The sequence below is a fragment of the Zootoca vivipara genome, chromosome 4 (assembly GCF_963506605.1).
Source record: "Zootoca vivipara chromosome 4, rZooViv1.1, whole genome shotgun sequence".
NCBI lineage: Eukaryota > Metazoa > Chordata > Lepidosauria > Squamata > Lacertidae > Zootoca > Zootoca vivipara.
The window spans coordinates 69,897,183-69,923,300 of NC_083279.1; the positions used below are offsets into that span (position 1 = coordinate 69,897,183).

Below are 26,118 nucleotides of genomic sequence, written 5' to 3' on the forward strand. Positions count from 1 at the left end.
ACCTAATTTCAGACTCGATAAAAATCTCAAATGTTACTTTGTAATATGTGTCTCCTGCAAGAAAATAACATATTGTGTCTTATTATTCTAAAACAAAATAAAGAAAGTCTCATGCTTGTTCTCATTTCATGTGTGACTCAGACAAACTATGCCCTAACCTCAGTTGGCAATCCTATGTTGTTCTCTGTAGCACCAATTACAACGGACCTGGGGTCAATTAACCTCCACATTCATGTTTTCGATGGCTCCAAAGATACTTTGGGTAATATTTATTTTATTTTATTTTTTTCCTTTGCTGAAATTATTTCCTTACCTTTCCTACAGGTTTATGCCTGGGTTGGGGCATGGGGAACAATGTTAACTTGCCTGATTTATGTCTTAAATTGCTTCCAGGCCAGCTTCTTTGCTGTTCCATTCAGAAACAACAACCTCATGCATTAGCCTTGATTGTCATCAAAACACTACCTCATCATTCTGCTTCTCAGCCCCAGTCTGTTAATGCTGAATTTTCTCCTGGTCTCAAAATTCCCATCATGTATGAATGCATGACTTTGTAAACGGCTCAAAGGTTTTCTTACAATCAAGCAGTATAAATGTGTTGTTAAATGAATAAAAATAAATAATGCCTTCCTATCAGATTTCCAGCAACAAGCATTTTAATTTCTGCGCTGCTTTGGAAAAGGGTCTACTTTTTGTTTGAAATCCATAGCATTCCATTTAAAGAAGACACCGTGTACACTAATTCAAATGTTTTCTTTTTAGCCTCATCCAAGCCCTATAGAGGTGTAACAGCAACTGAAAGTCCACATTTGAAAACTGGTAATCTTGTTTATTCGATGCTGTTTCATTTGAATTAATTTAGTATTTTGAATGTTTCCAGCTCCTGGATATATTTCCCATTCATCGTATTATAATAATACACACATTTTAACCTTCCAAAAACTACTTTTTAAACATTTGATTGTAACAGAGACAACTCTTCCCTCTTCTTCCTCCATCAACATGCTCAATCTTTTCAGAGCAAGCTCACAGGTTAGGAGAGGAGTGGCAACTATTTTTCTACTGAAGGCTGCATCCCCCAAATTTGGGACCTCAAAGATAATCTGTTAGGGGCTGCATGCTGACAATAAAATAAAAGTGGGCAAAGCCATTGCTGGCAATAAAAATGAAAACAAACAAACCCTTCTATGGGTTTCAGTTTTGGCTGTGGATCTAAGTGCTCCCAAATTGGGGTTTGAATTATTTTACCTATACCTTAGCTGCTACATTATAGTACCAACATTTATGTATCTTATAAAATTATGATAAAGACCACTGAATTCATCTTGGTAGGGTGAGTGATGGCTTGAGATAAGACCTGAGGTTTTGTTTTGTTTTGCTTTTTAAAAAACCAAATGTCAAATGTTGGGATAATTGCTGAAATAGCAGAAATTGTGGATTTGGTTATATAAATGCTTTGTAAGCTTGCATAATCCTCTAAAACAGATTTTAGATAATGCCAGAATTTTTTTTAACATAACAGATTCCTATTTTTCTTTTTGTTACAGTATCTGGATCATCTCTTAAACTGCATGTTATCTTTACTGTACATCATATCCTTAGAAATTAAACTAGTTTTGTTTTCCTTTTAACAGCACCACGTAAAGTATATTTCACTACTGCAAAACCGAAGATGACTGATAAGTCACAGACCAGACCCGGTAATATATTGCTTTTTGGATTTTTAAAAAAGTTAGTCAAATGCTTGCAGATCTGTATTGTTACTCACAGCCCAATCTCCAAGCAGTGAGGGATCTGGTCTTGCACATACAAGCAATTTTGTTTCCAACATTTTGAGGGAAGCACATGTTAAAGTTTATTTCCGAAAAAGCTTTTTGCAGCCTTTTCCCATAGAGTAAGATTCCAGTTCTGGCTGTTTACTTTATTAATTGTTGTATTAGGATAGTATTACTTCTTTTATTACTTTGACTTGGCTTAGATGTTAATCGCTACAAAAGACTGAAGCATTGTTTTGCAATTCTAACCTGCATATTCTGAGATAGTCCAGATATTGGGGCTGATCTCATTTACAGTTCTAGTTCAATTTTTGGAGGGTCTCCAATGGCAATTTAATTCAATATGAAAATACATAATTTAATCCATACATCATTATTGATTTAATGTACATTTAACCCAGATACTTCAAGTAAAATGTGCCCTGGAAAGAACTTGTATTTGCAGTTATCTGTATTTGCATTGTTAGTAATCTTTTGAGAAGCAAAGTTCGTGGAATAATAGACATGTATGATCTGATATTTTCTGATGAATTTTATTTTTACATTTTCAGATTTTTACAAAAACAGGGAAACGAACAGCCATAAAACCATAACCTCAACTCCCTTCTCTGCCAAGAAATAGTCGGCAGTGGAAAGAAATTTTTCATTGCCTTCTGTTGATTTTACTTTTCTTTGCAATTTCTTTTCAGTTGTTGGGAGAACAACACCAGCCCCTGGCAGAACAAGAACACCTGGAGGCTTGACCTGGGGTAAAGTACCAATAGGTAATAGAGGTTTTCATTATAATGGTTATTATTGTTAAGGTTTTAATATAAATATTGCTTGTGCCCATGATGAGCAACAAATTATTTATCAGTTACATATTTCATTTCTTTCGAAAGACATTTAGCACCTCAGTTCTATGTACACTTACCTGGGACTAAGCTCCACTGAATTCAGTGGAATTTACTTCAGAGTAAACATCCTTAGGATTCCATTGTGTTTTGCATATTTTTCTTTGTAGCCCTGTCTGGGCTTTCATATTGAACTGCCTACAAAACTGCTGAAAAGGAAGGTAGAAAGATGATATAATTAATATTTGCATGGTGTCTCTGCAGCTAAAAGGGTAGTGTATTAGCTGGAATCCTCAACACACATACCTGAGAGGAAGTTTGATTTAAATTATTTTGAAACGATGTGTTTAGGGTTATGGAGGTGTAGCAATTATCTCCAAGTGAATTGTTTTGGATTGAACTGGACGATTGAATGTATTGATCCTGATCCCCACTATAGTCCCCTGTGGGCTCCCTAAATCTACTTGAGTGGAGGACTGTCAGGAGCAGATTCTGAGGATGTGCAGGGCTGGTGATAAGTGGGGAGGGGAGGAAAGAAGAAGTTCTACTGTGCAAGTGGAAAACTCCATGCACAACATTGGATTCTGCACATTACATGGTGAACTACAGTAATAAAGATAATCTGAGTTATGTAGGTCAAGTTTGAGTTTTACTGTTTCTTTCAAACTGTGTTCAGTAAATTATTCCAATCTCTGAAATGTAGTAACTGTTTCTGCTTAACAATTTGGGTAGTGACCTTCGTGTAGGCTTTTAATGTACTGCTGCCATTTATTAATAACCCTTTGCCAATTCAAGGAGTATTTTACCACAAAACATTTTCCAAACAACCAACCAAATACGCAATTGGATGAGGCTGCTTATATTGGTTGAGGCATCAAAGATTGGGTCATTCAGAAGCAATGTGGTTATTAAGCAATGTGGTCTCCAATAGGAGACAAATCTATAAGTGTAGGAAACGTGACAATTTTATTTTCATGGACTTTGGAGGAAGTAGCTATTCATACACGGTACAGCCTTAGTCAACTCTTGTAAGGACCGTACAGAAATCTCTAATATTCATAAAGGGTATTAAAATAGTGATAAGCCATGTGTTTGAATTACTTTTTCCCAATATTTCGTCTGGACAATTTCTATAACTGAGTTAAATATTTCCTATACTGTAATCTGGATTTTCATGTGAGGGTTTAATAGCGAAGGCCAAATGTAGAAATTGTGAAAAGTCCTTCACCCACCTCTTGAATTATTAAAATTATGGATTTGCAGTAATGAATGTATAGTATTGTCACTGGATTATTGACCAGATCCACTGACCTTGAGCATTTCATGTTTCTTTGAACATGTGCAATATGACATATCCATTTTTTAATGTTATTTCACAGGCGACAAACTAATAGACCAGGATGCTGTTAGGCTTCTTAGTACAAGCTCTAGTACGGGTTCAAACACATCAGTACATTCCTCAGTCGCAAGGAAAAAACCAGACCCTGGTAAGTAAATTCTATGCCCAGCGATATTGACTGGAAATAATTTCCCATTTAAATTTAAACCATTATATATTAAAAGCATTTTTAAAAAAACATGTCACTTGTCCTCTTTCCCACTGGCATTCATTAGCTGAGAAGAGTATCTAGCTCCTAAAGTTGACTGCATTGGATTATCACCCTTGTTATTCCACTGAAGCCTTCAGGAGGGAATGGGTTACAAATCAAAGTGCATACAGATAGATATTCCTGCTAAAAATTTTACTGGAGACCCAATACTAGAAAAGGACATAAACACACTTCGTCCAGTCACTCCATGAAGAGAGCACAGGACAAGAAAATGAAATATGTTGTAACTCAGGCATCCCCAAACTGCAGCCCTCCAGATGTTTTGGCCTACAACTCCCATGATCCCTAGCTAAGAGGAACAGTGGTCAGGGATGATGGGAATTGTAGTCCAAAACATCTGGAGGGCCGAATTTGGGGGTGCCTGTTGTAACTGTTCCATGGATGAATTAATAAAAAGTCTCTGTCTACAAAGCCTGAAGTGTCACTGTTATCTTACACATTATACTGGGCATTTAGCATATTTAAATGATACATTTCCAATGATGTAAAAATGCATTTTGGCTTAGATTTATTTGAGAACTTAAGCAAATGGAGGGCACTTTTCCTTGTGTAACAGGCAATCTCAGGTTCCTGGCCGCCCAGGTTTTGTCAGAGGTTCCTCCAATCCCCAGTAGGGGTGGAAAAGACAATTTGGTTTGTTTAGGATCTTAATGTGAACCTGCCTCCACAGGTTCCAAAATAATATGCCAATCAAAATACTGCAATCCTTTGAATTTTGCACTTTTCTGAAATTTCTGATGTGGTTCTGCAACCAATTACGGTAATATCTACAAAAATGAATTAATGTTTGTTATTATGGCTAACCAGCCAGCATAGTTGTACAAAAATTGGTATATTGAGGGAAAGTGCATAGAAATGGATACGCTAGTGAGTACCATATTTTTCGTGTATAAGATGCCCCCATGTATAAGATGACCCCTATTTTTTGAGCCCCAAATTAAGAAATAATTAATTGCAACATTCTGTGTATAAGACGACCTCCAATTTTAAACTTAAGAAATTTGGGGAGAAATATAGTCTTATACATGGGAAAATACAGTATTTAATTTTATTTATTTATTTATTTATTTGACTTGCGTACTGCCCTTCATTATAGGATCTCAGGGCTGTTCACAAGATTGAAATACAAGGTGAAAACAGCAAAACAATAACCACCCCTCCCACAAACATATTTTAAAGGCTGTATTTTATTTAAAAGGCCTGGTTGAAGAGGAACATTTTTGCCTGGCACCTAAAGATATATAATGAAGGCGCCAGACAAACCTCCCTGGAGAGAGCATTCCACAAAGAAAAATGACATGAAATACATTAAATTAGGGGAAATTGCTTGCAAAAGTGATACTTTTTTATTTTATTTTATTTTTAAATTCACAAACTGATGAAGAACTGAAGAGTGAGAGAATGAGAGCAACTGGAACTGACAGATGTGTTCATGTCCAGTCCATAGGAGCTGCTTTCTAAGAAAGGCATAGGCAAACTCAGCCCTCCAGATGTTTTGGAACTACAACTCCCATCATCCCTGGCTAAGAGGACCAGTGGTCAGGGATGATGGGAATTGTAGTCTCAAAACATCTGGAGGGTCGGAGTTTGCCTATGCCTGTTCTGAGAGATGCCAGGAGCAGCAGAGGAAATGAGGAGGCAGGGAATGCCCATTCCACAAATGGAATGCTGCTCACTGTTTTTAGCATTGAAGGCACTTTTAACAAGTAGAAAAATTCAGTTAATAAATTAACCGCCCAGTCTTAAACTTGATAACCTGAAAGCAAACCCCACCGAGTCCCAATGGAACTTGCTTCCCAGTAAGTGTGCATACAACTGAAGTTTAAATTACTTTCTATTTAGAGGGGTGATTGATAGTCATCTTGGGAATGTGTGCGCTCCTGTCGAAAAGAACGTATAGATGATAATAATTTGCATTCATCACAGAAGTCCATACTACTCAGTGCTGCTTTGGCATCTCTGTTTGCTGGCCTTCAATTCACATACTACAACCTCTCTGAAGCTATGCATGAGCTTGTTATACTGATGTTTTTGAAAGCTTCTCCCTTCGAATTCTATCTAGCATTAATTAAATCTTGGAAAGAATGCATGGAAAGAAAAGCTTTAAAAATATAAGATTATAAGCTATAGAATGCTTTTAACCCTGCAAAGGACAGTGGGGTTTAATTTACATCAACATAAAAGGGCTGGACTTCCATTTCATGCGGCTCAATGTGGTGCCTTCCATAGTTCTGGTTACAGGTAGGTAGCCGTGTTGGTCTGGATCGAAGTAAAATAAAAAAATTCCTTCAGTAGCACCTTAAAGACCAAGGTATCTGAAGGTATCTGAAGAAGTGTGCATGCACACGAAAGCTCATACCAAAATAAAAACTTAGTTGGTCTTTAAGGTGCTACTGAAGGAATTTTTTTATTTTACTTCGATCCAGACCAACACGGCTACCTACCTGTAACCATAAAAGGGCTGGTTACTGCAGTCTTGACACCAAGTTAAATAAAATAACAATTGCGGCATTTAACAGATAGGCACCTGGAGCACACATTGACTGAACAATTTGAAACACACGGAATTAAATTATCCATCCACTGACTTTTCGTGGTATCCATTATAATAGTTCTGAAATCAGAATATATCCAGCTAATATTATACAGTCCACCTGCATTGTATCTAGAAAGCCCTTACATTCCAAACCTAGAAATATATGTTGCGTTAGCATGGGGCAACTTACTTTTAAAGAGCTGTGTGTTGAGCCTTCCTCCCTTCACCGGCCAACACAAGGATGGGTCAAATGCTTTTGGCAGGATCCCTTCCAACTCTACAGTTCAATGGTTTTCATGAATTTACAGTGGGTTTCTGAAGATCAGCGCTCTCCCACTAGGGCCATCATCTAATGTGGGAAGAGCTGTGGGTTCTGCTCTACTGTTTCCCCCTGTAGTTTTAGGAGAGATCAGGGATGTCTTATTCTATTCCTTTGACCAAGACCAGTGTTATATTAGTGCCCAAATCCCATATTTTTGCATCAGTGGCAATAGCCTTATTGCAAGAAATCAATGGGTGCTGTGCTCACCTTGACCCAACTGACTTGTCAACGCCACTTGATTCTGTTTTCTATCAATGTAAGGTCATGAAAGAAGGGTTCTCACCTGAACAAGAGGCATACATTTTTATGAACTAGCTTAGCTGCCTTGCTGTGCTGTTGTTTTGGTCTGGTGCTGGAGGCATGCATATTTTCATGCAAAAAATGTACAAGCTCAAAATAACTCCTTTCAGCTATTCCCTGTCTTGTGTTTTGTGTTCTTTTGCAGTTCTTATCGCTGAAGCTCATGCCTTAAAATTTTGCTTGAGAAGTGTAGCTATTAGCCATTTTTCTCTTTCTGATTACCTGGTGTGCGGTTCCTCCGTTAACAGTGGTGTCTTGTAACGTTATACAGTAGCTACACCACCGGACTCTCCGCGACCTCCCTTAGCTCCTGCCAAGCCTACACCAATGCGAAGAAAACCTCTGCCACCAAACACGGTGACCGGTAAACCTGGAGGTTCAGGTATGTTGTCTCATGAGGCAGTTGCTCTACAAACATTCATACATACATACATACATACATACATACATACATACATACATTATATTATTTAAGGCACTTCTAGGCCACTCTTCACTAAATTCAGCTTCAAGGCAAGGTGCAATATATTAAACACCATGCATAAATCTACATTATAAATTGATATAACCTTCTAAAAATGTTGTTGAAACAAACAACAAATTGGCAAGTCCAGAAAGGGCTGGGCTCATCTCCAACAGCAACAATTCAGTCAAGCCAAATACCTGGGCAAATAAATGTTTTTGACCGTGAGCATAATCTAGAAATCTTGCTTTTTTCATATGCTCAAACACTTGTTTACATCTCATGAGGCTTTTGTAATTTGTTTCTAACAAACTCTGTTTTTCTCAGTGTTGAATCAGTTACAATTACAGAATGTGCCAGAGGTATCCAGACAAGAAGGATTCTTCTTTTGCATTCATTTTGAACTATGATAATGTTTTTACAGCTATCCTGGGAATGATTAAAAGTCCCAGTCTTGATTATAAGCCCCAGTTATCCCAAGAAAGGAAAGGAGCTGGTTTTCTATGTTGATGTTCCATTGCATACTATAGTACAAGCATCTGGATTGTTTCCTGGAACAGTAGCAATTAAGTCAGAAGATTTACATGATCAACCTTGTCCATGTGTTTGTGACACACACACACACACACACACACACACACCCCTGGGATATTACCCTAGAACATAATTCAGTGTTCACATGAAGATGAATTGACTGCATTTAGTGGTTCCGGCGTATGCATGGAGTTCTAAATGCGCTGGGGCTTTCTTAGTTTCTTCTATGAACATTGCAGAGAACTAACCATGTGTGCAGTAGAGAATCTGAATGGCGCCTTCACAACTATAGCATATGTGAAGGGGGCCTTGGAAGGAGTTTGTCTGAATTGAAGAGAAGAAAGGAAGCCAGTTAGGGATTTTCAAAAGGTATTTTAATTTTTTTCTCATTCTCCCAGAATGTGGATGGAGATGTACATCAAGTATGAACATTCCACTGAAAGCTATTAAGCATAGATAGACAGCATTTATGCCTGTGTTTATGTCAATTTATGTCTGTGGGCAGACCCACACTATACACTTAAAGCCTATTCGATTCATAATTTAAGCACATGTCTTCCTCCCCAAAGTTCTGGAAACTGTAGCTTCACCCTCACAAAACTACTATTTCTAGCACCCTTAATAAACTACAGTTCCCAGGATTCTTTGAGGGTAAAACGTGCTTTGAATAAACTTTAATACATGTCTGGATCTCTCTCTTTCTCTGTCCCTCTCCCTCTCTTAGCTGAGCCTGATCCAGTCTACCTTTGTTTATCCATTTATCCCTTTCAACACATAGAGCATGGCACAAATGAACCAAGGGAAAAACAACAGAAAGTTGCATAGATATGCAATAAAAATGTAAATTTCTATCTAAATCACTTCATCACTTGAAGCTCACGTAAGAATTCGTATCTGCTTGTACATCTCTAGAATCAAGCAAGAAGATTACTTAAAACGTTGAATTTCTTCAGTGGGCTATGAAATGTTTTATTTAGAATCAATGCTACATTAATTCTAAGTGGGCATTCATATTTGTTTTTATTTTCCAATAGGAAATGTCTTGATGCCACAAGCCTCTTCATCTTCCACAGCAAAGCCTACAGGGCCAGCAGCTCATGGGAAAACAAGCTCACATAAAAAAACCCCTACAGCATCATCATCTCCAGATTATAGTAAGAATTTTAGTTGTACATTTGTAGGTTGCTGTTGTGATTCTGGTTTAAATTTGTTTGCAGCCCGTCATCTGTATAATACAAAATACATAATATATTGTATACAAAATACATAATAAAAAGAACAAAACAAAACAATGCCCCCCTTTAAACACATTTAGAAAGGTATGGTGTGTTAATCAGGCAAAGGCCTGGTTGATGGAGAATGTTTTGGCTTGGCACCTAAAGGTGTATAATGAAGGTGCCTCCCTGGGGAGAGCATTTACAAACAGAGAGCCAGAGGCCATTGAATTCTAGTGCAAAGTGGACCAAAGCCCTAGGATCACCTGCTAGGCTTTAAAGGTAAAGGAAAAGGTACCAGTTGTCCAGTTGCGGACAACTCTGGGGTTGCGGCGCTCATCTTGCTCTATAGGCTGAGGGAGCCGGCGTTTGTCCGCAGACAGCTTCCAGGTCATGTGGCCAGCATGACTAAGCCACTTCTGGCGAACCAGAGCAGCGCACGGAAACGCCGTCTACCTTCCCGCCAGAGTGGTACCTATTCATCTACTTGCACTTGACATGCTTTCGAACTGCTAGGTGGGCAGGAGCTGGGACCGAACAACAGGAGCTCACCCCATCACAGGGATTCAAACCGCCAAGCTTCTGATCGGCAAGCCCTAGGCTCTGTGGTTTAGACCACAGCACCACCCGCATCCCTTAGGATGTCCCTATTTTCATCGTAGAAATGTTGGAGGGTATGGAGTTATCCAATTCCCAAGCTGTCTGAAGGCAATCCTGTACAGGGAAGTTTTTTTAATGTGTAATGTTTTATCATGTTTATATATATATGTTGGAAGCTGCCCAGAGTTGTTGAGACAACCCAGTCAGATGTGTGGGGTATAAATAATAAAATTATCATTATGGAATGGGACATCCCTATTTTCATCCGAGAAATATCGGAGGGTATAATATATGCATTGGAGTTATAGCTCACACATCTTGCACCAATCTATCGAATCCTACATAGTAATACTGCAGATAGCAAGAGTTATTACATGGTTGAAAGACTGCAGAATGAGCAAGTGAGATGGAGGAAACCTCAGTACTGTAGACACAACAGTGTATGCTAGTTTATGCTTAGTTTTTTGGAAATATTACAGCTGTAAACTGTAGTCTGGACACAGAGGGGGCACTCAGAAAAGTGTTGTCTGATGGACTGAGATCTCCAAGGTTCATGGGATGACAAGAAACCTACAGCATCATTAAAACAAAGCAAAGCAAAAAAGAAACATTATATGTTCCAGGTGGCAACTATTCTTTTCCTCCACGGTGCCCCAGAGGTCAACTCAACTTCCAGGGCATTAAAGAACATGGCATGCTATGGAAAGGGGAATTGGCTCAGGTTTCCCTTCCACCTTTTTAAAAGTGTTGCTAAATACAAGACCCATGTGCCTCCCTAAGGACTGGAGCATCAGCAAAACATAAAAGAATCTTTTTTTAGAATTTCAGAGAGGGTTTTGTATATTATGCATGAAGTGACTCCAACAGCAATAATGAGCTCAGCCATTTATTTTATGATTATCTTTGCTTTGGCAGTGCAAAGAGGCTTTTATTTTCCACCACAGCCAAATTCAGCTCACTCCTAATAGAAAGTGAACATGATTCCAAGCATGCACTAAGGAGTGGATTGAAAGTTAAAATGAGAGATGAAATATGAGGTGCCGTTTCAACATTACAAATAAGTGCTTTTATTAAAATTGTGTTGTGGTTTTCCTCTCCTTAGGTAATAGAACTTTGTTCAATTCACAGCCTACATCAGAGACTGATGCTTCCGGCAAACGAAGGTTCACAGGTATGTCTAAAATAGCTGCAGTAATGTGAGATTGTGAAAATGATATTTAACCATATTAATTATTTTTGCTTATCATCCAAGTTCCTAAATTAAAAGCTCTTTTAATCATTCTCGCTCTCACGAACTTAATCCCTGCAGCTCCTGATGTTTAGTGTGCAGCTTTTTGATGATGACTTATTCAATTTGTATACAGCCTTTTATCAAAAGATCCCAGGGCAGTGTACAACATTAAAACACATTACAGTGGTACCTCTACTTACGAATTTAATGCGTTCCGAACGCACATTCGTAAGTCAAAAAAAAATTGTAAGTTGAATCCCATAGGAATGCATTGGGAGAAAAAATTCCTAAGTCGAAGCAACCCTATCTAAAAATTTGTAAGTAGAAAAAATCCTATCTAAACTGCATCCAAGATGGCGGACGGAGCTCTATTCGTAAGTAGAGTTATTCGTAAGTAGAGTAAGTACGGTGGTACCTCGGGTTAGAGGCGCTTCAGGTTACAGATGCTTCAGGTTACAGACTCTGCTAACCCAGAAATAGTACCTCAGGTTAAGAACTTTACCTCAGGATGAGAACAGAAATCGCACAGTGGAGGCGCAGCGGCAGTGGGAGGCCCCATTAGCTAAAGTGGTACCTCAGGTTAAGAACGGCTTCAGGTTAAGAACGGACCTCCGGAACGAATTAAGTTCTTAACTCGAGGTATCACTGTACAGAACATTAATGATAAAACATAATGAAAAGCCTAATAATAAAATAGTCGTCATAATAACAGTCCTCTCCCGAACACTTTCACAGCCCATAGATTATTTAATTTACCCAGAGAACTATCCAGCCCGTATGTGCAAAAGCTAGGAAAGGCAGGTTTGCAGCTGACTAAAAGCCAGGAGGACATTGCCATGTCAAAAGATAGCATTGCAGCCCCAACCGGGGGATTTACTCTAACCAAGCCTTGTCCTATTGGAATGGATGGTCATCTAAGATTTGCAACCAATGCATGGTTGCAGGCAGGGCTTTTTTCAGTCAGAACATTCATTCTGGTACCTACTTCAACACAATATAAACTCATAAGCTAAAGATGAGTTGATATTGTGTTGAAGTAGGTACCAGAATGAATATGAACCAGAAAGTCTCCCATTCAAGCCTTGCTCTTCCATGAATTTCCTAAGTGGCCTTAGGAAAGCCATATGCTCCCAGTCCTACCTGTCTTAGAGTTTAGCCTGGATTTGTTAAGCTAGCTTTCACACCTGATACTGTCCTACATGTAAGTAACTTTCAAGGGTCTCAGGCTTCTACTTAACTTTTCATGCAGCTGATGGTCACTTACATGACTACATTAAAAAACAACCAAGAACCTTAAAAATCGATATAAGCAGAGAGATCTGACATGTTAACTTACTTTCAGGGTTTTTTTGTGGAGAAGCATTCAACTGTGGACCCTACCACCTGAAATAGTGCAGTTCTGACAATTTTACCACCACATTTGCTGCTTGGATATTTCTTTTAAGCACCTTAACACAGATGCTACGGTATTTTTCTAGGTGAAGGTGTGTTGTATATAAAGAAACCAGAAGATGTGCCATGCTCCATCACAGACACGCTCCAATACTTTCCAACGGAAGAGGGGGACAGCACAGAGGTAGCTACTAGCCCTCCACGAAAGCCTCCTACCAACCTCACTGTGGTAACTGTCGAAGGCTGCCCAACCTTTGTCGTACTGGATTGGGAAAAACCACCAAATGAAACTGTTACAGGTTAGATTTTGGTTCTCTTAAAGTTTAGAGTCTGAGCAATATTACTAGTCTTTCTTTACGAATCTGCTCTTTCCCCCACAGCTATTCTTGTCTGGTTCTAAAAACTAGAGGTGTTACTTAGGCTCCTGAATGACATGTATAGTATTATTATTATTATTATTATTATTATTATTATTATTATTACTCACCTTCCAATTGGTGAACCCAAGAGGCTCATTGGCTTAGACCACAGCGCCATCTACTCCCTTTATTATTATCCCACTCATCTGGCTGGTACACTAACTAATGCCTTTTAGATTGTGCTTTCCACCCCTTGCATATAATGTCAGGATTGGTCAGTTTTTTGGATAATTTGTATTCAGTTTTCAAATAAACAGAAACAACAAAGACCACCAGATAATGCACATTTCTCTTTCTCCCAAAAGTCAAGTCATTGAGTTTCCTACACAAGCTCTCATTTTCTCTCCCTCTTCTGGGTTGGCAATTTGTACATTCAGAATGTTGTTTGCTTTGTTCTATTACTGTTTCTGAATCACTCCAGGAAATCAAAGGAAACAAATGAAACTGACAGGATAACAGAACACAAATCTTCTTCATCATTTCAGAATATACAGTTGTATCGACTGAAAATGGAAGCCCTGCAGGAAAGGACAAGACTGTTATAACGACAAATCAAACTCATTCTACTATAGAAAACCTGAAACCTAACACGAGGTAATACAATTAGAAAATATTACCATGTGATATATGAAGGGGTTCTAAGCACCCAAGAGTGGCTTATTTTAAGGTGTGCTCTCCCCAAGTCCCACTCTTGACTTCTGCAGTATCTCCCCTTCCTGAATTACTCTCAGAGGGAGGGGAGGGGAGGGGAGAGAGAATGAATGTGTTTTATAGTTGATGTCAAGCATTTTAACATTATATTTTATAAGATGCAATTGTGCAAGGAAGCTGACAAGTGTGCACGTTTGTACATATGATTTATGCATTAGAGAGGTGCTACTATAGTCACACCTAAGGATGGGGAGAAATTTGATTCAGCTCATGCTTAAAGCCAAACCTACCTCATTCACACTGTCTGAAATAATACACACACAGAAACACAGCCATCCTTCAAAATTTGCAATGCTCAAAAAATTGCCAAAGAATGTGTACAAAATGCATATATTTGAATAAAGTGTGCACAAAATAGTATGCATAAATGAACAAAATTACCACAATGAGGTTTCCTCCCAGGTAAGCAAACACATGATCGCCCTGCTGAAAACATGACTTTGTGGGAACTAGAAGGGTAGAGACATGACATCATGAACTCATTCTTCTGCCCCACAGTGTTGTTTTAAGGGATATTCATACTGTCCATTACCTGTTTAACACAGTTACAGTTTTTAAACTTGCTGACACTTTCTTGCCTTTTGATTTTGTTGGACAGCTGCATTGCTGGAAAATTCCATGTGCTTTTTGCAGACCCGGTGCAGGTGTTCCATTCTCTCATAGTAACTCATGTCTGATAATCAGTCCTTTTCATTGGTTATTTTGATTTTGCTTTCCATAGGTGAGGAGTGTTTTGGCTTTTGAACCTGGCAAGCTATCAAAAATAATGTGTGCAGCATTTCAGAGTGGGGAAAAATAACATCTTTAGACTTGACAAAATGCAAGCAGCTAGGAAAATACAAAGCATCTTACGCCATAATTTGGTTCACTCAGCATTCTTCAAATTATTAAATGTTGTTGCAGCGAATAACATTTGGCTGGATCGTCAAGCAAAACAACATTTGTGTATTATGAATATTCCTACTCAAATGTCTTGATCTTTCAACAGTTGCTTTCATGTGAGGAGTTTAAAGCAAATCACTCACAATAAATAAAAACTCCGCATAGAATAAGTTAGGGTTGACCAACTTACAATAATAGTTGGGCCACCATTGAATACTATGCACCCGTAGCAAGCCGTGACTAGTTGTATACTTTGGCTACAATCCAACACAGACTTTAGCATGTTTGGGTCTGTGTTGGAATGGAACCTATGCTGTTAAATCCAGCTTGGATAATGTTGGCTTAACTATCATGCAGACTCTCCTCCGGATGAAATAGAAGAAAGTCCTTGTTGACATATTATGTTACCGTGGATTCACAGGCTTAGCAGCTATCCAACTGGAGGCATTGGCTGAGATTAATCCATACTGCCTATGCCGCCCCATTATTTTTAGTAGAGTTGTCAAACATACACTTTCCTGTGTGAGGTGATTGTGTACTGAGAGGTGGGGCAGGTGGCACAGAATCAGCCACAAGCATCATTGAGCAAACAGTCCAGGTAAAGGAGGGGCCCATGCTCTTACCTACTAGCATCCCAAAATCCCAAAGCAGCTGTGGAGGCAAGGGGGCTGGGTCAACATCATGCAAACAGCTGCTAGTATCTAGTCAGCAGCACCCAGTGTGATCTGATGATGTCAGAGGTGATGTCTACACTGGGGGTGCCTTTCCAGCTAGCAACTATATGCTTGCATAGTGCTGACCCAGACTCCACCACCAATATGTTCAAGAGGTCTTCATGATCACTGTAAGAGCCATTTATTGCCCCCCTGTCCCACCACACTAACCATTGCTGGTGGTTATTCCATGGTTGTCTTCCTCCCACAATGTATTCTTCAGAAAGATGCCTTCTCACATTCTGAAATCCACAATTTCTTGCCCTTTTCACATTTGAGTTTACTCATGCTCAACTTTTGTTCTTGTTCCTGCAAAGTTCTCCGGAGTATGTAGCTTTCAATTATCACTTTCCTTATGTTTTTGAAAGCAAAGTCTCAGGTTGCCCATATGTTGATGTATATAGTTTTGAATCTCTCTATATGCCATCTCCATTTCATACCTTAGCTAGAATTGGGTCACTAAAGAAATTTATGTGTGCCTTCTTGAGATATGAAAAATATTTCAAGGTTGTTTAATACAAGAGGACACCTGACCTCTTCCAATCCAATTAAACTGTCCATCTCTGCTACCCTTGTTTGGTAAATGGCCAGTTCTGTGTGCCTAAAGATTAAGGGAACGTCAATGGAATTGGTCTCGCTGAATGCCTACTCAGCTGAACAGCTTTGACACTGAACCGGAAAACAGGTTTCTTGCTTTGGGCCATAGATTAAAAGCTTTATACTTTAACAATTCACAATTTGTCTATATAATCTGAGCATGAACAATAATAACACTATCTTGTCATTTCCCCAGGTTTGCAACAATCTGTGCTTGTTTTCTTAAGTCCAGCCAACACCCATGGGTTTTAGGGAAATGTTATCTTACTTACACAGGCCACACATACTTTTCCTGTTTCCTTGAATCTTTATTGCTTTAAGTGCACTCAAATGCACCCAACACTTCATTAAACATCAAGAAACTTTGCAGCAGCATTTTGTCCCTAGTGGCACAGTGGGTCAGGGTGTCTAGCTGTTAACCTGAAGGTTGGTGGTTCACGCCCACCCAGGGGCAGCCATGGGCAGGATTCCTCCATTTCATGGGGTTGGACTAGATGATCATCAGTGCCTCTTCCAACTCTATAATTCTATGATTCTACATTTTTTCCCAAAACACAGTACTGTGAGCAGAAACAATGGAAAGAAGGGATAAGGCTAAAGTTCAAACTTCCTCTAGATCTAAATACTAGTAGTTAAAATAGTGTACATGCTCAGCAAAATGGTTAGAAAGATTTTCTAGTAGCTTTCTGAATATGCCAATAAATCTAAATAAAGAGATTTCATGATAGATGTGCCTTTTCTGCTTGAGATTTTAAGCCAGCAGCTCAGCTGAAAATTGCATATTGAGAGGGGGGTTTTTATTCCCCTTTCCTTTCCTTTCCTTTTCTATGCACATACATTTCTGCACTGTTGCAAGATCTGGAAAATAGTGCCATTCCTTCTGCTTGCCAAGATTCCATATGGGATAGCAATTTCCTATGGAAAAAGTCTTTACTGCAATACAAATAATGTTCACTTAATCTGTGCGAGAACATTTTTCTTATATGTGATGTGGTGGACTTCTTTGGTCCATAACCTGTTCCAAAAGTTGAAGGCAAATAACTATTTGGCATACAGTGTTTAGGGGTTCCGTGGCCTTGTAATCGAGCTTGCACTTGAGTGCTGATTGCATATCTGTGTTAGGACTTCAGACAATGAACAATACAGTGCTTGTCTCACTGTCCAAGGAGCTGCATCGAACACACAAAAGAAATGAAGCTGAAAGCTGTTTCTTGGCTTTAAAACACTAGGTAGTAAACATGTAGATGACACAGTGCACTGTATTGTGGCTGTTTTATGCATCTTTGACATGTGGATTTGGGACCTGCACACTTCCACCTTTTACACAGTCATTGTCCCTGATGCCTGTGTTTCCACAGCTTTCTAGTGGTGAAAAAAATATGTAATTACATTACAGAATAGAAGTCTTCTTCTGCTGCTGCTTTGGCGATCACTCGTAGCCAAGTAAGACTATCTTCCATAAACACGGTTTTAACAATGAGTCCGTAAGTGACTGTGAAGGCCAATTCTGGATCCACACATCCTTCCACAGTGGGGACATTGGTTTCAGGGCGGGAGTTGATAGAAGTAGGTGCATGATAACACCTGAAGTGGCCCTGAGGCCTGTCACAAAACCACTTGAACGAGCTTTGAGGGTGAGTTCATTGTGCAAGGAATTCCCCTCAAGAGGAGAGAGAGGACCATATGCACTAACCCATATGTCTTAAATGTTTTCATGAAAGCTTACACATTCAGAAAGGCTTCATACGTGCACAAGTCACCAGGATACAGAAATTTGCTTCCATCCTGTTTCCAAATAATCACAAGTAACAAATGCATGTGTGTGTTTTGTGCGCATATACAGCAGAATTGCATTGCAGGGGCTTGGACTAGATGACTCTTGGGGTCCCTTCCAACTCTACAATTCTACGATTCTATGATTGCCTTACTGATTGTGGGTCCCAGTAGCATGTATATGTGGCAAAATATGCATGTATGCATTTGGTCCATGTGATTATATATGTGCAGTTTTCGTGCAATTTTCAATGTAGAAATTATAGCTATGTAGCAAAATAATAGTATTTACTTAGCACCTTTCTTAAGTGCTCAAAACATTTCATGAATGTTATCTCAGGAATTAGAGAAACCAATGCAATTACTTTACCATGCGATGCTTGATGTTTCCAATAAAGAACTGGCTGTATTTTTTTCCCCCTCCCATTTTCTTCCTAGTTATGAATTTGTTGTGATACCTAGCAACCCCCTTGGTGAAGGACCAAGCACCGAATCAAAGCCATTTAAAACTGAATCAGGTAAGAGTTTCAATAAGTGTACCAATTAGCTATAAGCCTCTCTAGCTCTTTACGTGTTTTAATATCTACCTGCTGTAGGAAAAATCAGCAGATAAAGTGAAAGCTATATGGGAATTATGCATTTATGCAAACTTCCTCAAGAATGACATTTTAATCTGGTACCTGAAAATGTTGTTAATTTTTATTTTATTTTTAAATACAACTCCCTGCCCGGTTTAAAATGCCATTCATTAATTACTCTCAAAATTGCTATAACCTCATTTAAGGCCTTGTTGTTGTTGTTTACAATGTAAAGACACACAATACATAAGAAAGTAAAATATACCCCCTGTCACATTTAAAAGGTCCTAAAATAGATCAAAACATCAGATAGACAGCACTTTTAAAAGCACAGTCCTTTGGTATTTCAAAGTAGAGATGAGGAGCTTATTAGTTTAATGTAGGCTGTCTTGATTTCAAACCATGTTGCAGTTGTACAGATTAGAACTCATGTCAACTGAAGAAGTAAACCCTTTTCCCCAGCATACTTCTGAAATGCTAGAAGTTATTTTGCAGTCTAACCCAGCACTTGTTTTTTCTCTTTAGCGGACCCAAGAGTGACTGAGCCAATTTCAAGTAAGTCCTTTATACATTATAGTATACTCTGGTGAGAGCATTTTTCTGAGGTGAGATAATGTACTGATGTATGACAGAGTGGATTTGGAAGAGAAAGGCATTTTGCACATGATTTCACAGGGGGTGGTTTTGACCTGCGCTGTTTGCAAAGCGTTCCTGCCAGTCTAAATATTTACCTGAGGCCTGCCCAATCAATTGGAGGTGGCACTGCACTGGCTCAGAACCAAGGGGCAGAAATGAGCCAGGCACAGCTCATATTTTCTCGGGCCTGTCATTAAATTAAAAGACAGCTCTCTGAAATGAATAGGCTGTTTCTCACTTAATAAGTGATTTAACAGAGCATGCAGCAGTGTCCAGCCACTGCTATAGAAAATCTGCCATCAGCTTCTGCTTCTGCAGCTCTCTGAAAAATGTTGGCTGCCATCGGTTTTATAGTGGAGGACGGTAAGCTCCGTGTAAGGTCTTTAACTAGCAGGAAAGGATCTGATACAGTCGAGGGGGTGGTGGTAAGTTTCTTAATACATTTAGGAGACTCATCTTTAATATGGCGTAAAAGGTAGTCTTCCTTTCTGTGGTTCATCCCCCCCCAAACAGAATGTGTTTCTCAGCATTTTTTTTAGTTACAAAATCCATTTTACCCCCCTTTTCAGCCCCCAAAGGGGCCTCTAATGCAGCTTAGATCATCAATTGAAGCGGTAATAGAATCAAAGCAACAAAGTGAATAGAGCCGGCTATAGCAACAGCAGAAACACTAACTAGAAAAGCTCAGAACAAACAGTAATTTAAATGCAGTAGAGAAGTTACCAGACATTGGAATAAGGAAGGGACCTGCCTGGCTTCCATAGGTACCAAGTTCTGCAATCTCAGTGCTGCATCCAAAAAGACCCTTTCACACATCCCATATTTCTCTTGCTCCAATGTATTAAACCTTTTTATTGGTTGAAACCTAAACTTCAAAGAAATGTACAAATCAGTGTCCCATCAGATTCAGCTGAGCAAATTAGAGCTGTTATTCCAGTCTAACTGGTTACTACACTTTTGTGCCTGAGTTCTGATCAGAAATTGGTGTAAATATGAGACTTTTTATCTCCTATTTATACCTACTTTCCTTTTTATCTACTAGTTCTGCTGGTTTATCTTCCAACTCTTGTTTATTGTTTTGTTTTGTTTTGTTTTTTGTTTTGTTTTGTTTTGTTTTGATATTGTGAGCTGCCTTGAGGCTATTTTATAGTGGAAGACAGGGTAAAATTAAAATATTCCTTTATGTCTAACTTCCTTTCACTTGATTCCAATGTCTGCACACCTACTTTTGCACATAGATAATTTATTCTTCCCTTACAGTGGGAAAAGATGCCATCTGGACTCAAATCAAATTCAATTCTGATTCCTATTCTGAATGCAAGGGGAAACAGTTCGTCAAGAGGACTTGGTACAAGAAGTTTGTTGGTGTACAGTTGTGCAACTCCCTCCGATACAAAATTTACCTCAGCGATTCACTTACAGGTATAAAACTGAGGGCAGCAGTATGGGATGGTTGGTGCTGTGAGCTGTCATGGGGCATCATGCCATCAGAGCAGTTTGTCAATGCTGCCGTCTGGAGAAAAAGCTTCCCTTAACTGCTTTGTGTGGCAATGCTGTGCTCCATCTGCCACATGGAAGAGCACTGGGCAGTGACCGACTATGGCTGTCAGTGCTAGCAGTGACTCATCTCTGTGCTACCAAAGTCCAGAAGCCATCCCAGCCATACCTGCCAAGTTGCTGTCAGAGAAATAAGGGACCAGGCCGGAAATAGCAGACTGGAAGTAGCGCTGCCGCCATTTTGGAACTGGGCGGAGCATGCTCAGAAGTGACTTTTGATGCTGCTTTGCCCAGTTCCAAAATGGCTGCCGCACCAGAAGTCACACCGCAGCCATTTTGGAACTGGGCAGAGCAGCATCAATAGTCGCTTCTGAGCATGCTCTGCCCAGTTCCAAAATGGCCGCCACGCCAGAATAAACCGGGGGGAAACAAAAAAAATCCATTTTTTCAGCTAGGAACAGCTGGGAAAGCAGGGATTTACCGGGGAAAACGGGAGACTTGGCAGCTATGATCCCAGCACCAACTGCATCAGTATGTTGTTTTAAGGATTGAACATGATGTACAGCATCGTGGGCTAGATCATCCCCACTTGCTTCATTCAGTGCTTCACTGATGGTAAAGTGGAACAAAGATTGCTGCCTTCAACTTTAAAGGGCTTGGAATCTATAGTCACCTGAAAAGGCTGCTGCCAGCTTAGCAGAGATTGTCACTGACAGGATACATTCTTGAGATGGCAAAACGATTGAAGTAGTGGGCTATATACCCATGGAAGCAGGCATACGACCAGCTAAATGAGGACCAGCACACATAGATGTGTGTGTGCATAGCTATGTAAAATAAGTTTCAATTGGGTTGGTTAGCTTTTTGGGGGTGGGGAGCAGGATCAGGATCAGGTTTAAGGTGCTGGTTTTGACCTTTAAAGCCCTATGCGGCTTGGGACCCTCATATCTACGGGACCGCCTCTCCTGGTATGCCCCGCGGAGGACCTTAAGGTCCACAAACAACAATATTCTGGAGATCCTGAGCCATGGGGTGGCTAGATTGGCCTCTACTAGGGCCAGGGCTTTCTCAGTGTTGGCCCCAACTTGGTGGAACGCTCTTTCACAGGAGACCAGGGCCCTGCGGGATTTGTCATCTGTCCGCAGGGCCTGCAAGACAGAGCTGTTCCGCCTGGCCTTTGGGTTGGACTTAGTCTGACCCCTGTGTTTTTCCTCCCTCATGGCTTGGATTTGTGGAGTACTCGAAATGAGGCTGCATTTTAAATTTTAATACTGTATTTTGGTCTGTATTTTAATCAATTGCTTTTTATGTTTTATTGTAATTTTATTGGTGTGAGCCGCCCTGAGCCTGGGTTTGACTGGGGAGGGCGGGGTATAAATAAAAATTTATTATTATATTATTAAATTGGATTTGGCCAAATGTTTATAGGGCTGTAGGCATGGTCTACTGGTCGGGGACTGGTCAGTTTTATGCACCTCTTGTTAAATTCTTTAGGGCGGTCATAAACACTCCTCTAATCTTTATTTAATGGCATTTGAATTTCACTCATTTTTTAAAGGTGATCTTCATGTTTTCAGGTAAATTTTACGACATAGGAGATCAGAGGGGGCATGGAGAAGATCACTGTCAATTTGTGGACTCGTATTTAGACGGAAAAACAGGGCAACATGTTCAGTCGGATCAACTACCTACCAAAGATGGTAAGTTGCAAAGGGTTTGTGTCTGGACTTTTTGGACACTTGACATGGACCCACAGCCAAGCTTGGTTTCCTTAAAGCTTGTTTAGGACACACATTTGCAAACTAAAATTTGCTCATGCTTGTCATTGTCTTGCCCTATGGGCTAGAAAACTTCAGGCCCAGAGGCTGAATGCCTCCAGGCCTCCCTGTCCAGCTCTTCAGATTCTCCTCAGGCCACACTTCCAAGTGGCCTTGCTCTATGCTCTACTTCAGGGGTCGGCAATTTTTTTTAGCTGCGGGCCGGTCCACTGTCCCTCAGACCTTGTAGTGGGCCGGAGAAGTGGCACCATGGGGGGGGGAGCTGGAAGAGGTGGGGGGGCAAGTAGTCCTCCTCCCCCAGCCCCAGCCGCTGCACCACCACCACCACCACCGCTGCTGCTTCTCATGGGTAGGCAGAGCAAGCTCATCCACTCCACTCTCTGGCCCACAGGAGCACCAGGGCAGTGGCGGTGGCAGAGGGAAGATGAGCGGCGTGAAAGGGCTGGCTCCGGAGAGGGGCTGCTTAAAATGGCACTCAGCCAGTTCAGCCCAGCCCAGCCCCCTTCCTCCTCTAGGCAGGGTGAGGAGAAGCCAGGAGGAGGGAGGGAGGTGCCGCCATGGTGTGTGTGAGGGAGAGGGGGGGGAATGGAATTGTGCGGGGGGGGGAATGGCGCAGCCCGAACAAACAGAATCCCCACACCGATCCATGGACAGTCCGCAGGCTGGATCCTGAAGGCAATTGGGCCTGATCCAGTTTTCTGACCCCTGCCCTACTTGAATGCTTTTGGCTGGCTGGAATGTGTCGTTCAACTGTGTAATTGTTGCCCAGATGGAGAAAAGGGATGTATCAATCTCAGACTTTTCCATGACTAAAACACAACTACTGCACTAAGAGTTGCTCTGCCCACTTTTGTCTGTAGCTGTACCGTTTGCCTCTGGCCCTATTTGCCACGGACATGCGTCCCAACGGTGGGAAAATGTGCACTTTAAAAGGTGTACGCCTAGGCAAATGTTAATACCAGAACCAGCATTTCTGTGTTTAGCTTCTGCTTTCCCTCCTTTTGTTTTACCAGGATTTTTTAGAGCAGTGCGACAGGAGCCTGTCAAGTTTGGGAAAATAGGTGCGGAGACGCGTACTAACTACGTCCACTGGTATGAGTGTGGAGCAACAATACCTGGAAAATGGTAGAGCAAGAGATAAGACAAATGGCAGAGCAAAGGATGATACCAAATGGTTGCAATCCAGCTATGGCTAACCCAGGCAAGCTGAGAGATGGAAATGTGTTGTGGTGTAGTATTGTTCATTCTGAAAACTAACAGTACTGTGTTAACTGTTTGATAGCATTGGCTGCTTAATTATAGTTGTCCAGATTTATGGATCTGTTGTAGGAACTTGGAACATGTCATAAAATACTTGGGAAGCTGGCTCCCTCTTAAGTCTCTTCTGGTGCCTTCTACATATTTTGAAAGATGTAGTTTATTATTTATCATTGTTTAAGGCACCTTTATGGAAAAGTATGTATTCTGAATTTTATTGATGCATACTGCCGAAGTACGTGTTCTGATTTATTTTTCAACTCATTTAAGTTATTCTGTCAGGTTAGCTTTTCTGCTACTTTATATGCCCAGGCTGCAAATATACAGTTCTCTGAACACTCTGGAAAGCTAATGATGCTCTCTATACAGCTCTATACTCAGATAGCCTGTGTTTTTAAACATGGCAGCCATATGCCAGAGAACATTTGACTGAGCCCATGTCAATAATCGTTCTGCCATTTGAAAGTGTGGCAAAACACTCACCAGTTAGCCTGAGGTAGATTGGATGCCTGTATCATTTTGTGGAGAACTCACCTAAAGGTAGGTTTTATTCTCTCTTGGTTTTAATTCTGTATGTCCAGCAGGACTTTGATTTGGCGAAAGCAGGTTACAACTTGCTTGTAAGGCCTGCTCAAGACACCTGTCTTGCATAGATGGAGCTGACTATTGAAGGGACTGTATACACATGCTTCTATGGTGCTTTTGGAGTAACTGGAAGCTATGTCTCTGCAGATTTTTGCCTCTCTATAGTGGACTAATTTCAGCTCTGCTCAAAAGATAGAATGCAGCCACCTAAAGGTAAAATCTGTTGCTACAGCAAACAACAGGGAGATGATCTGTACAAACCTTAACCCTGTGATCACTATCATTATAATGAAGCAAAACAGGATGCTGCATCTCAAAATATTGTGTGCTCTAATACTTACCAAGGGCATGTATTTTAAGCACAGTGTTTTCCTTTACTGTACAGTACAAAGCAGACAATCATTCACTGCTTCCAGGGAAACCTGCCTTCCCAACATGTATGCAATATTCATAATTTATAAAATGCTCTCCAAAAAATCAACAGACATAAAATAAAAAATAATCAGGTTTAAATGTACCCTTAAGAAGCTAGTGTGATTATTAGGTTTTAACTGTGTTGAGTAAAGATGAATGCAGACTTCAGTCAAATACCATGTAGAATATATTATGGCTGAAGCATACAAAAATCTTTATATACAGTTGAAACAGTAATGTGATCTTTGTAGAATGGAAAAATGAAAGCTGTTTTTTTTTATGGCTCTGTGCTTCCCCTCTACACAAAGTGATATATTTGTATTGCTTAAGCATTTAAACATTATATATATAAAGAGATGTAGGTTTTTAAAGGTGTTTATTCAATGTATTAAAAAAGAACACAAGGAATATTGGATTGGTTGTTTATAATAAAAAAAACTTTTAAGTACATTGCCGGTACACTGTACTCTTAATAAAGTATTTTAAATCATAAGTAGTATTTGATCCATTGGTATATTCAGCAGACACAAAACTGAAAAATTCTGAAAACAATCCTAAATTCTCTTGAGAGCCGCTTCAAAGACTTTCCAGTAACCTTTAGTTGCAATTCTGAAATTATCAGATAGCTTGGGGGAGGTGGCAGTGTCCTGTTTCAGTACATCAGATTGACAGCAAAATCAGGGTGTGCCACATCCTTCCTTAAGGTTTTGTAAACAATGTGAAATAGAGCATCTCCCTCAATATAGCTTAGCCGAGAGGCTCCATAGCCGCATGTGGCTGCCTAAATGAATGTGCTGGGTTTGTTTTACATGGAAGCATTGTGTGACACATTGTGCTCCCGTACAGGACATGCACATGCAACCTTAGCAAGTTATGCATTTGTGGCAGCTTGAAAGATGGTGCTGCACATATATACTGTAAATCGAAATGGTTTTGCATTATCACAAGGAGCTATTGGTTCATACAGTTGTAATAGCTTGGTACCTTAAGTCTATTATTGGTTGAAATAGTTAAATCACATTACTTCATGAAATTTAGCATATATGGGGGCTTTTGAAAATGTAACCTCTAATAGTTCAATTGCTTCATTCCACAGAACTAAATGTGAATGGGTTGTCTCCAACGTTAATCATGAAATTAATGGGCATGACTTAGGTCTGTTGATTTCAATGAGTCTGCTCTGAGTAGAATTTAGCTGGCTATAACCCAGTGTGTTTCAATATATGCTCTTAACAGGTTATGGTTCCCATGCACTATAATAAGCCTGTCACATGAGTACTTCACAGAACGTTCACTGTCACATTAAGTTTGTGAATCCATTTTGAGACAACCATTATTTGTTCTTAAGTCAGTAAACAGCTATTTCCAGATTCCCTTGGATGGTGAAAAGGACATGGTGCATGTGATTCAATAGCTGTGAATACCATGAAGCGGACATCGATCCTTCCTATTCTAGTGCACATGCGCA

The 26,118-nt window shown here is 40.0% G+C and overlaps 1 protein-coding gene across 20 annotated transcripts in view; it reads left to right on the plus strand.

Annotated features, from left to right (window-relative positions):
* ABI3BP (ABI family member 3 binding protein) overlaps nucleotides 1–25,143 on the plus strand; it is a 135,914-nt gene extending 110,771 nt beyond the window's left edge. For 19 of the 20 annotated variants that reach the window (XM_035114435.2, XM_060273718.1, XM_035114438.2 and 16 more), the window contains 15 exons: nucleotides 191–262; nucleotides 763–819; nucleotides 1,635–1,700; nucleotides 2,465–2,539; nucleotides 3,988–4,095; nucleotides 7,648–7,758; nucleotides 9,408–9,527; nucleotides 11,290–11,358; nucleotides 12,897–13,109; nucleotides 13,715–13,823; nucleotides 18,344–18,423; nucleotides 19,009–19,038; nucleotides 20,380–20,541; nucleotides 22,194–22,316; nucleotides 23,408–25,143. In XM_035114435.2, coding sequence (XP_034970326.1) covers nucleotides 191–262; nucleotides 763–819; nucleotides 1,635–1,700; nucleotides 2,465–2,539; nucleotides 3,988–4,095; nucleotides 7,648–7,758; nucleotides 9,408–9,527; nucleotides 11,290–11,358; nucleotides 12,897–13,109; nucleotides 13,715–13,823; nucleotides 18,344–18,423; nucleotides 19,009–19,038; nucleotides 20,380–20,541; nucleotides 22,194–22,316; nucleotides 23,408–23,523 — 1,511 coding nt within the window. In that variant the 3' untranslated portion in view covers nucleotides 23,524–25,143. The remainder of the gene's footprint in view (nucleotides 1–190; nucleotides 263–762; nucleotides 820–1,634; nucleotides 1,701–2,464; nucleotides 2,540–3,987; nucleotides 4,096–7,647; nucleotides 7,759–9,407; nucleotides 9,528–11,289; nucleotides 11,359–12,896; nucleotides 13,110–13,714; nucleotides 13,824–18,343; nucleotides 18,424–19,008; nucleotides 19,039–20,379; nucleotides 20,542–22,193; nucleotides 22,317–23,407) is intronic. The other variant, XM_060273724.1, reaches the window with a different exon arrangement.
* The last annotated feature ends 975 nt before the right edge of the window (nucleotides 25,144–26,118 follow it).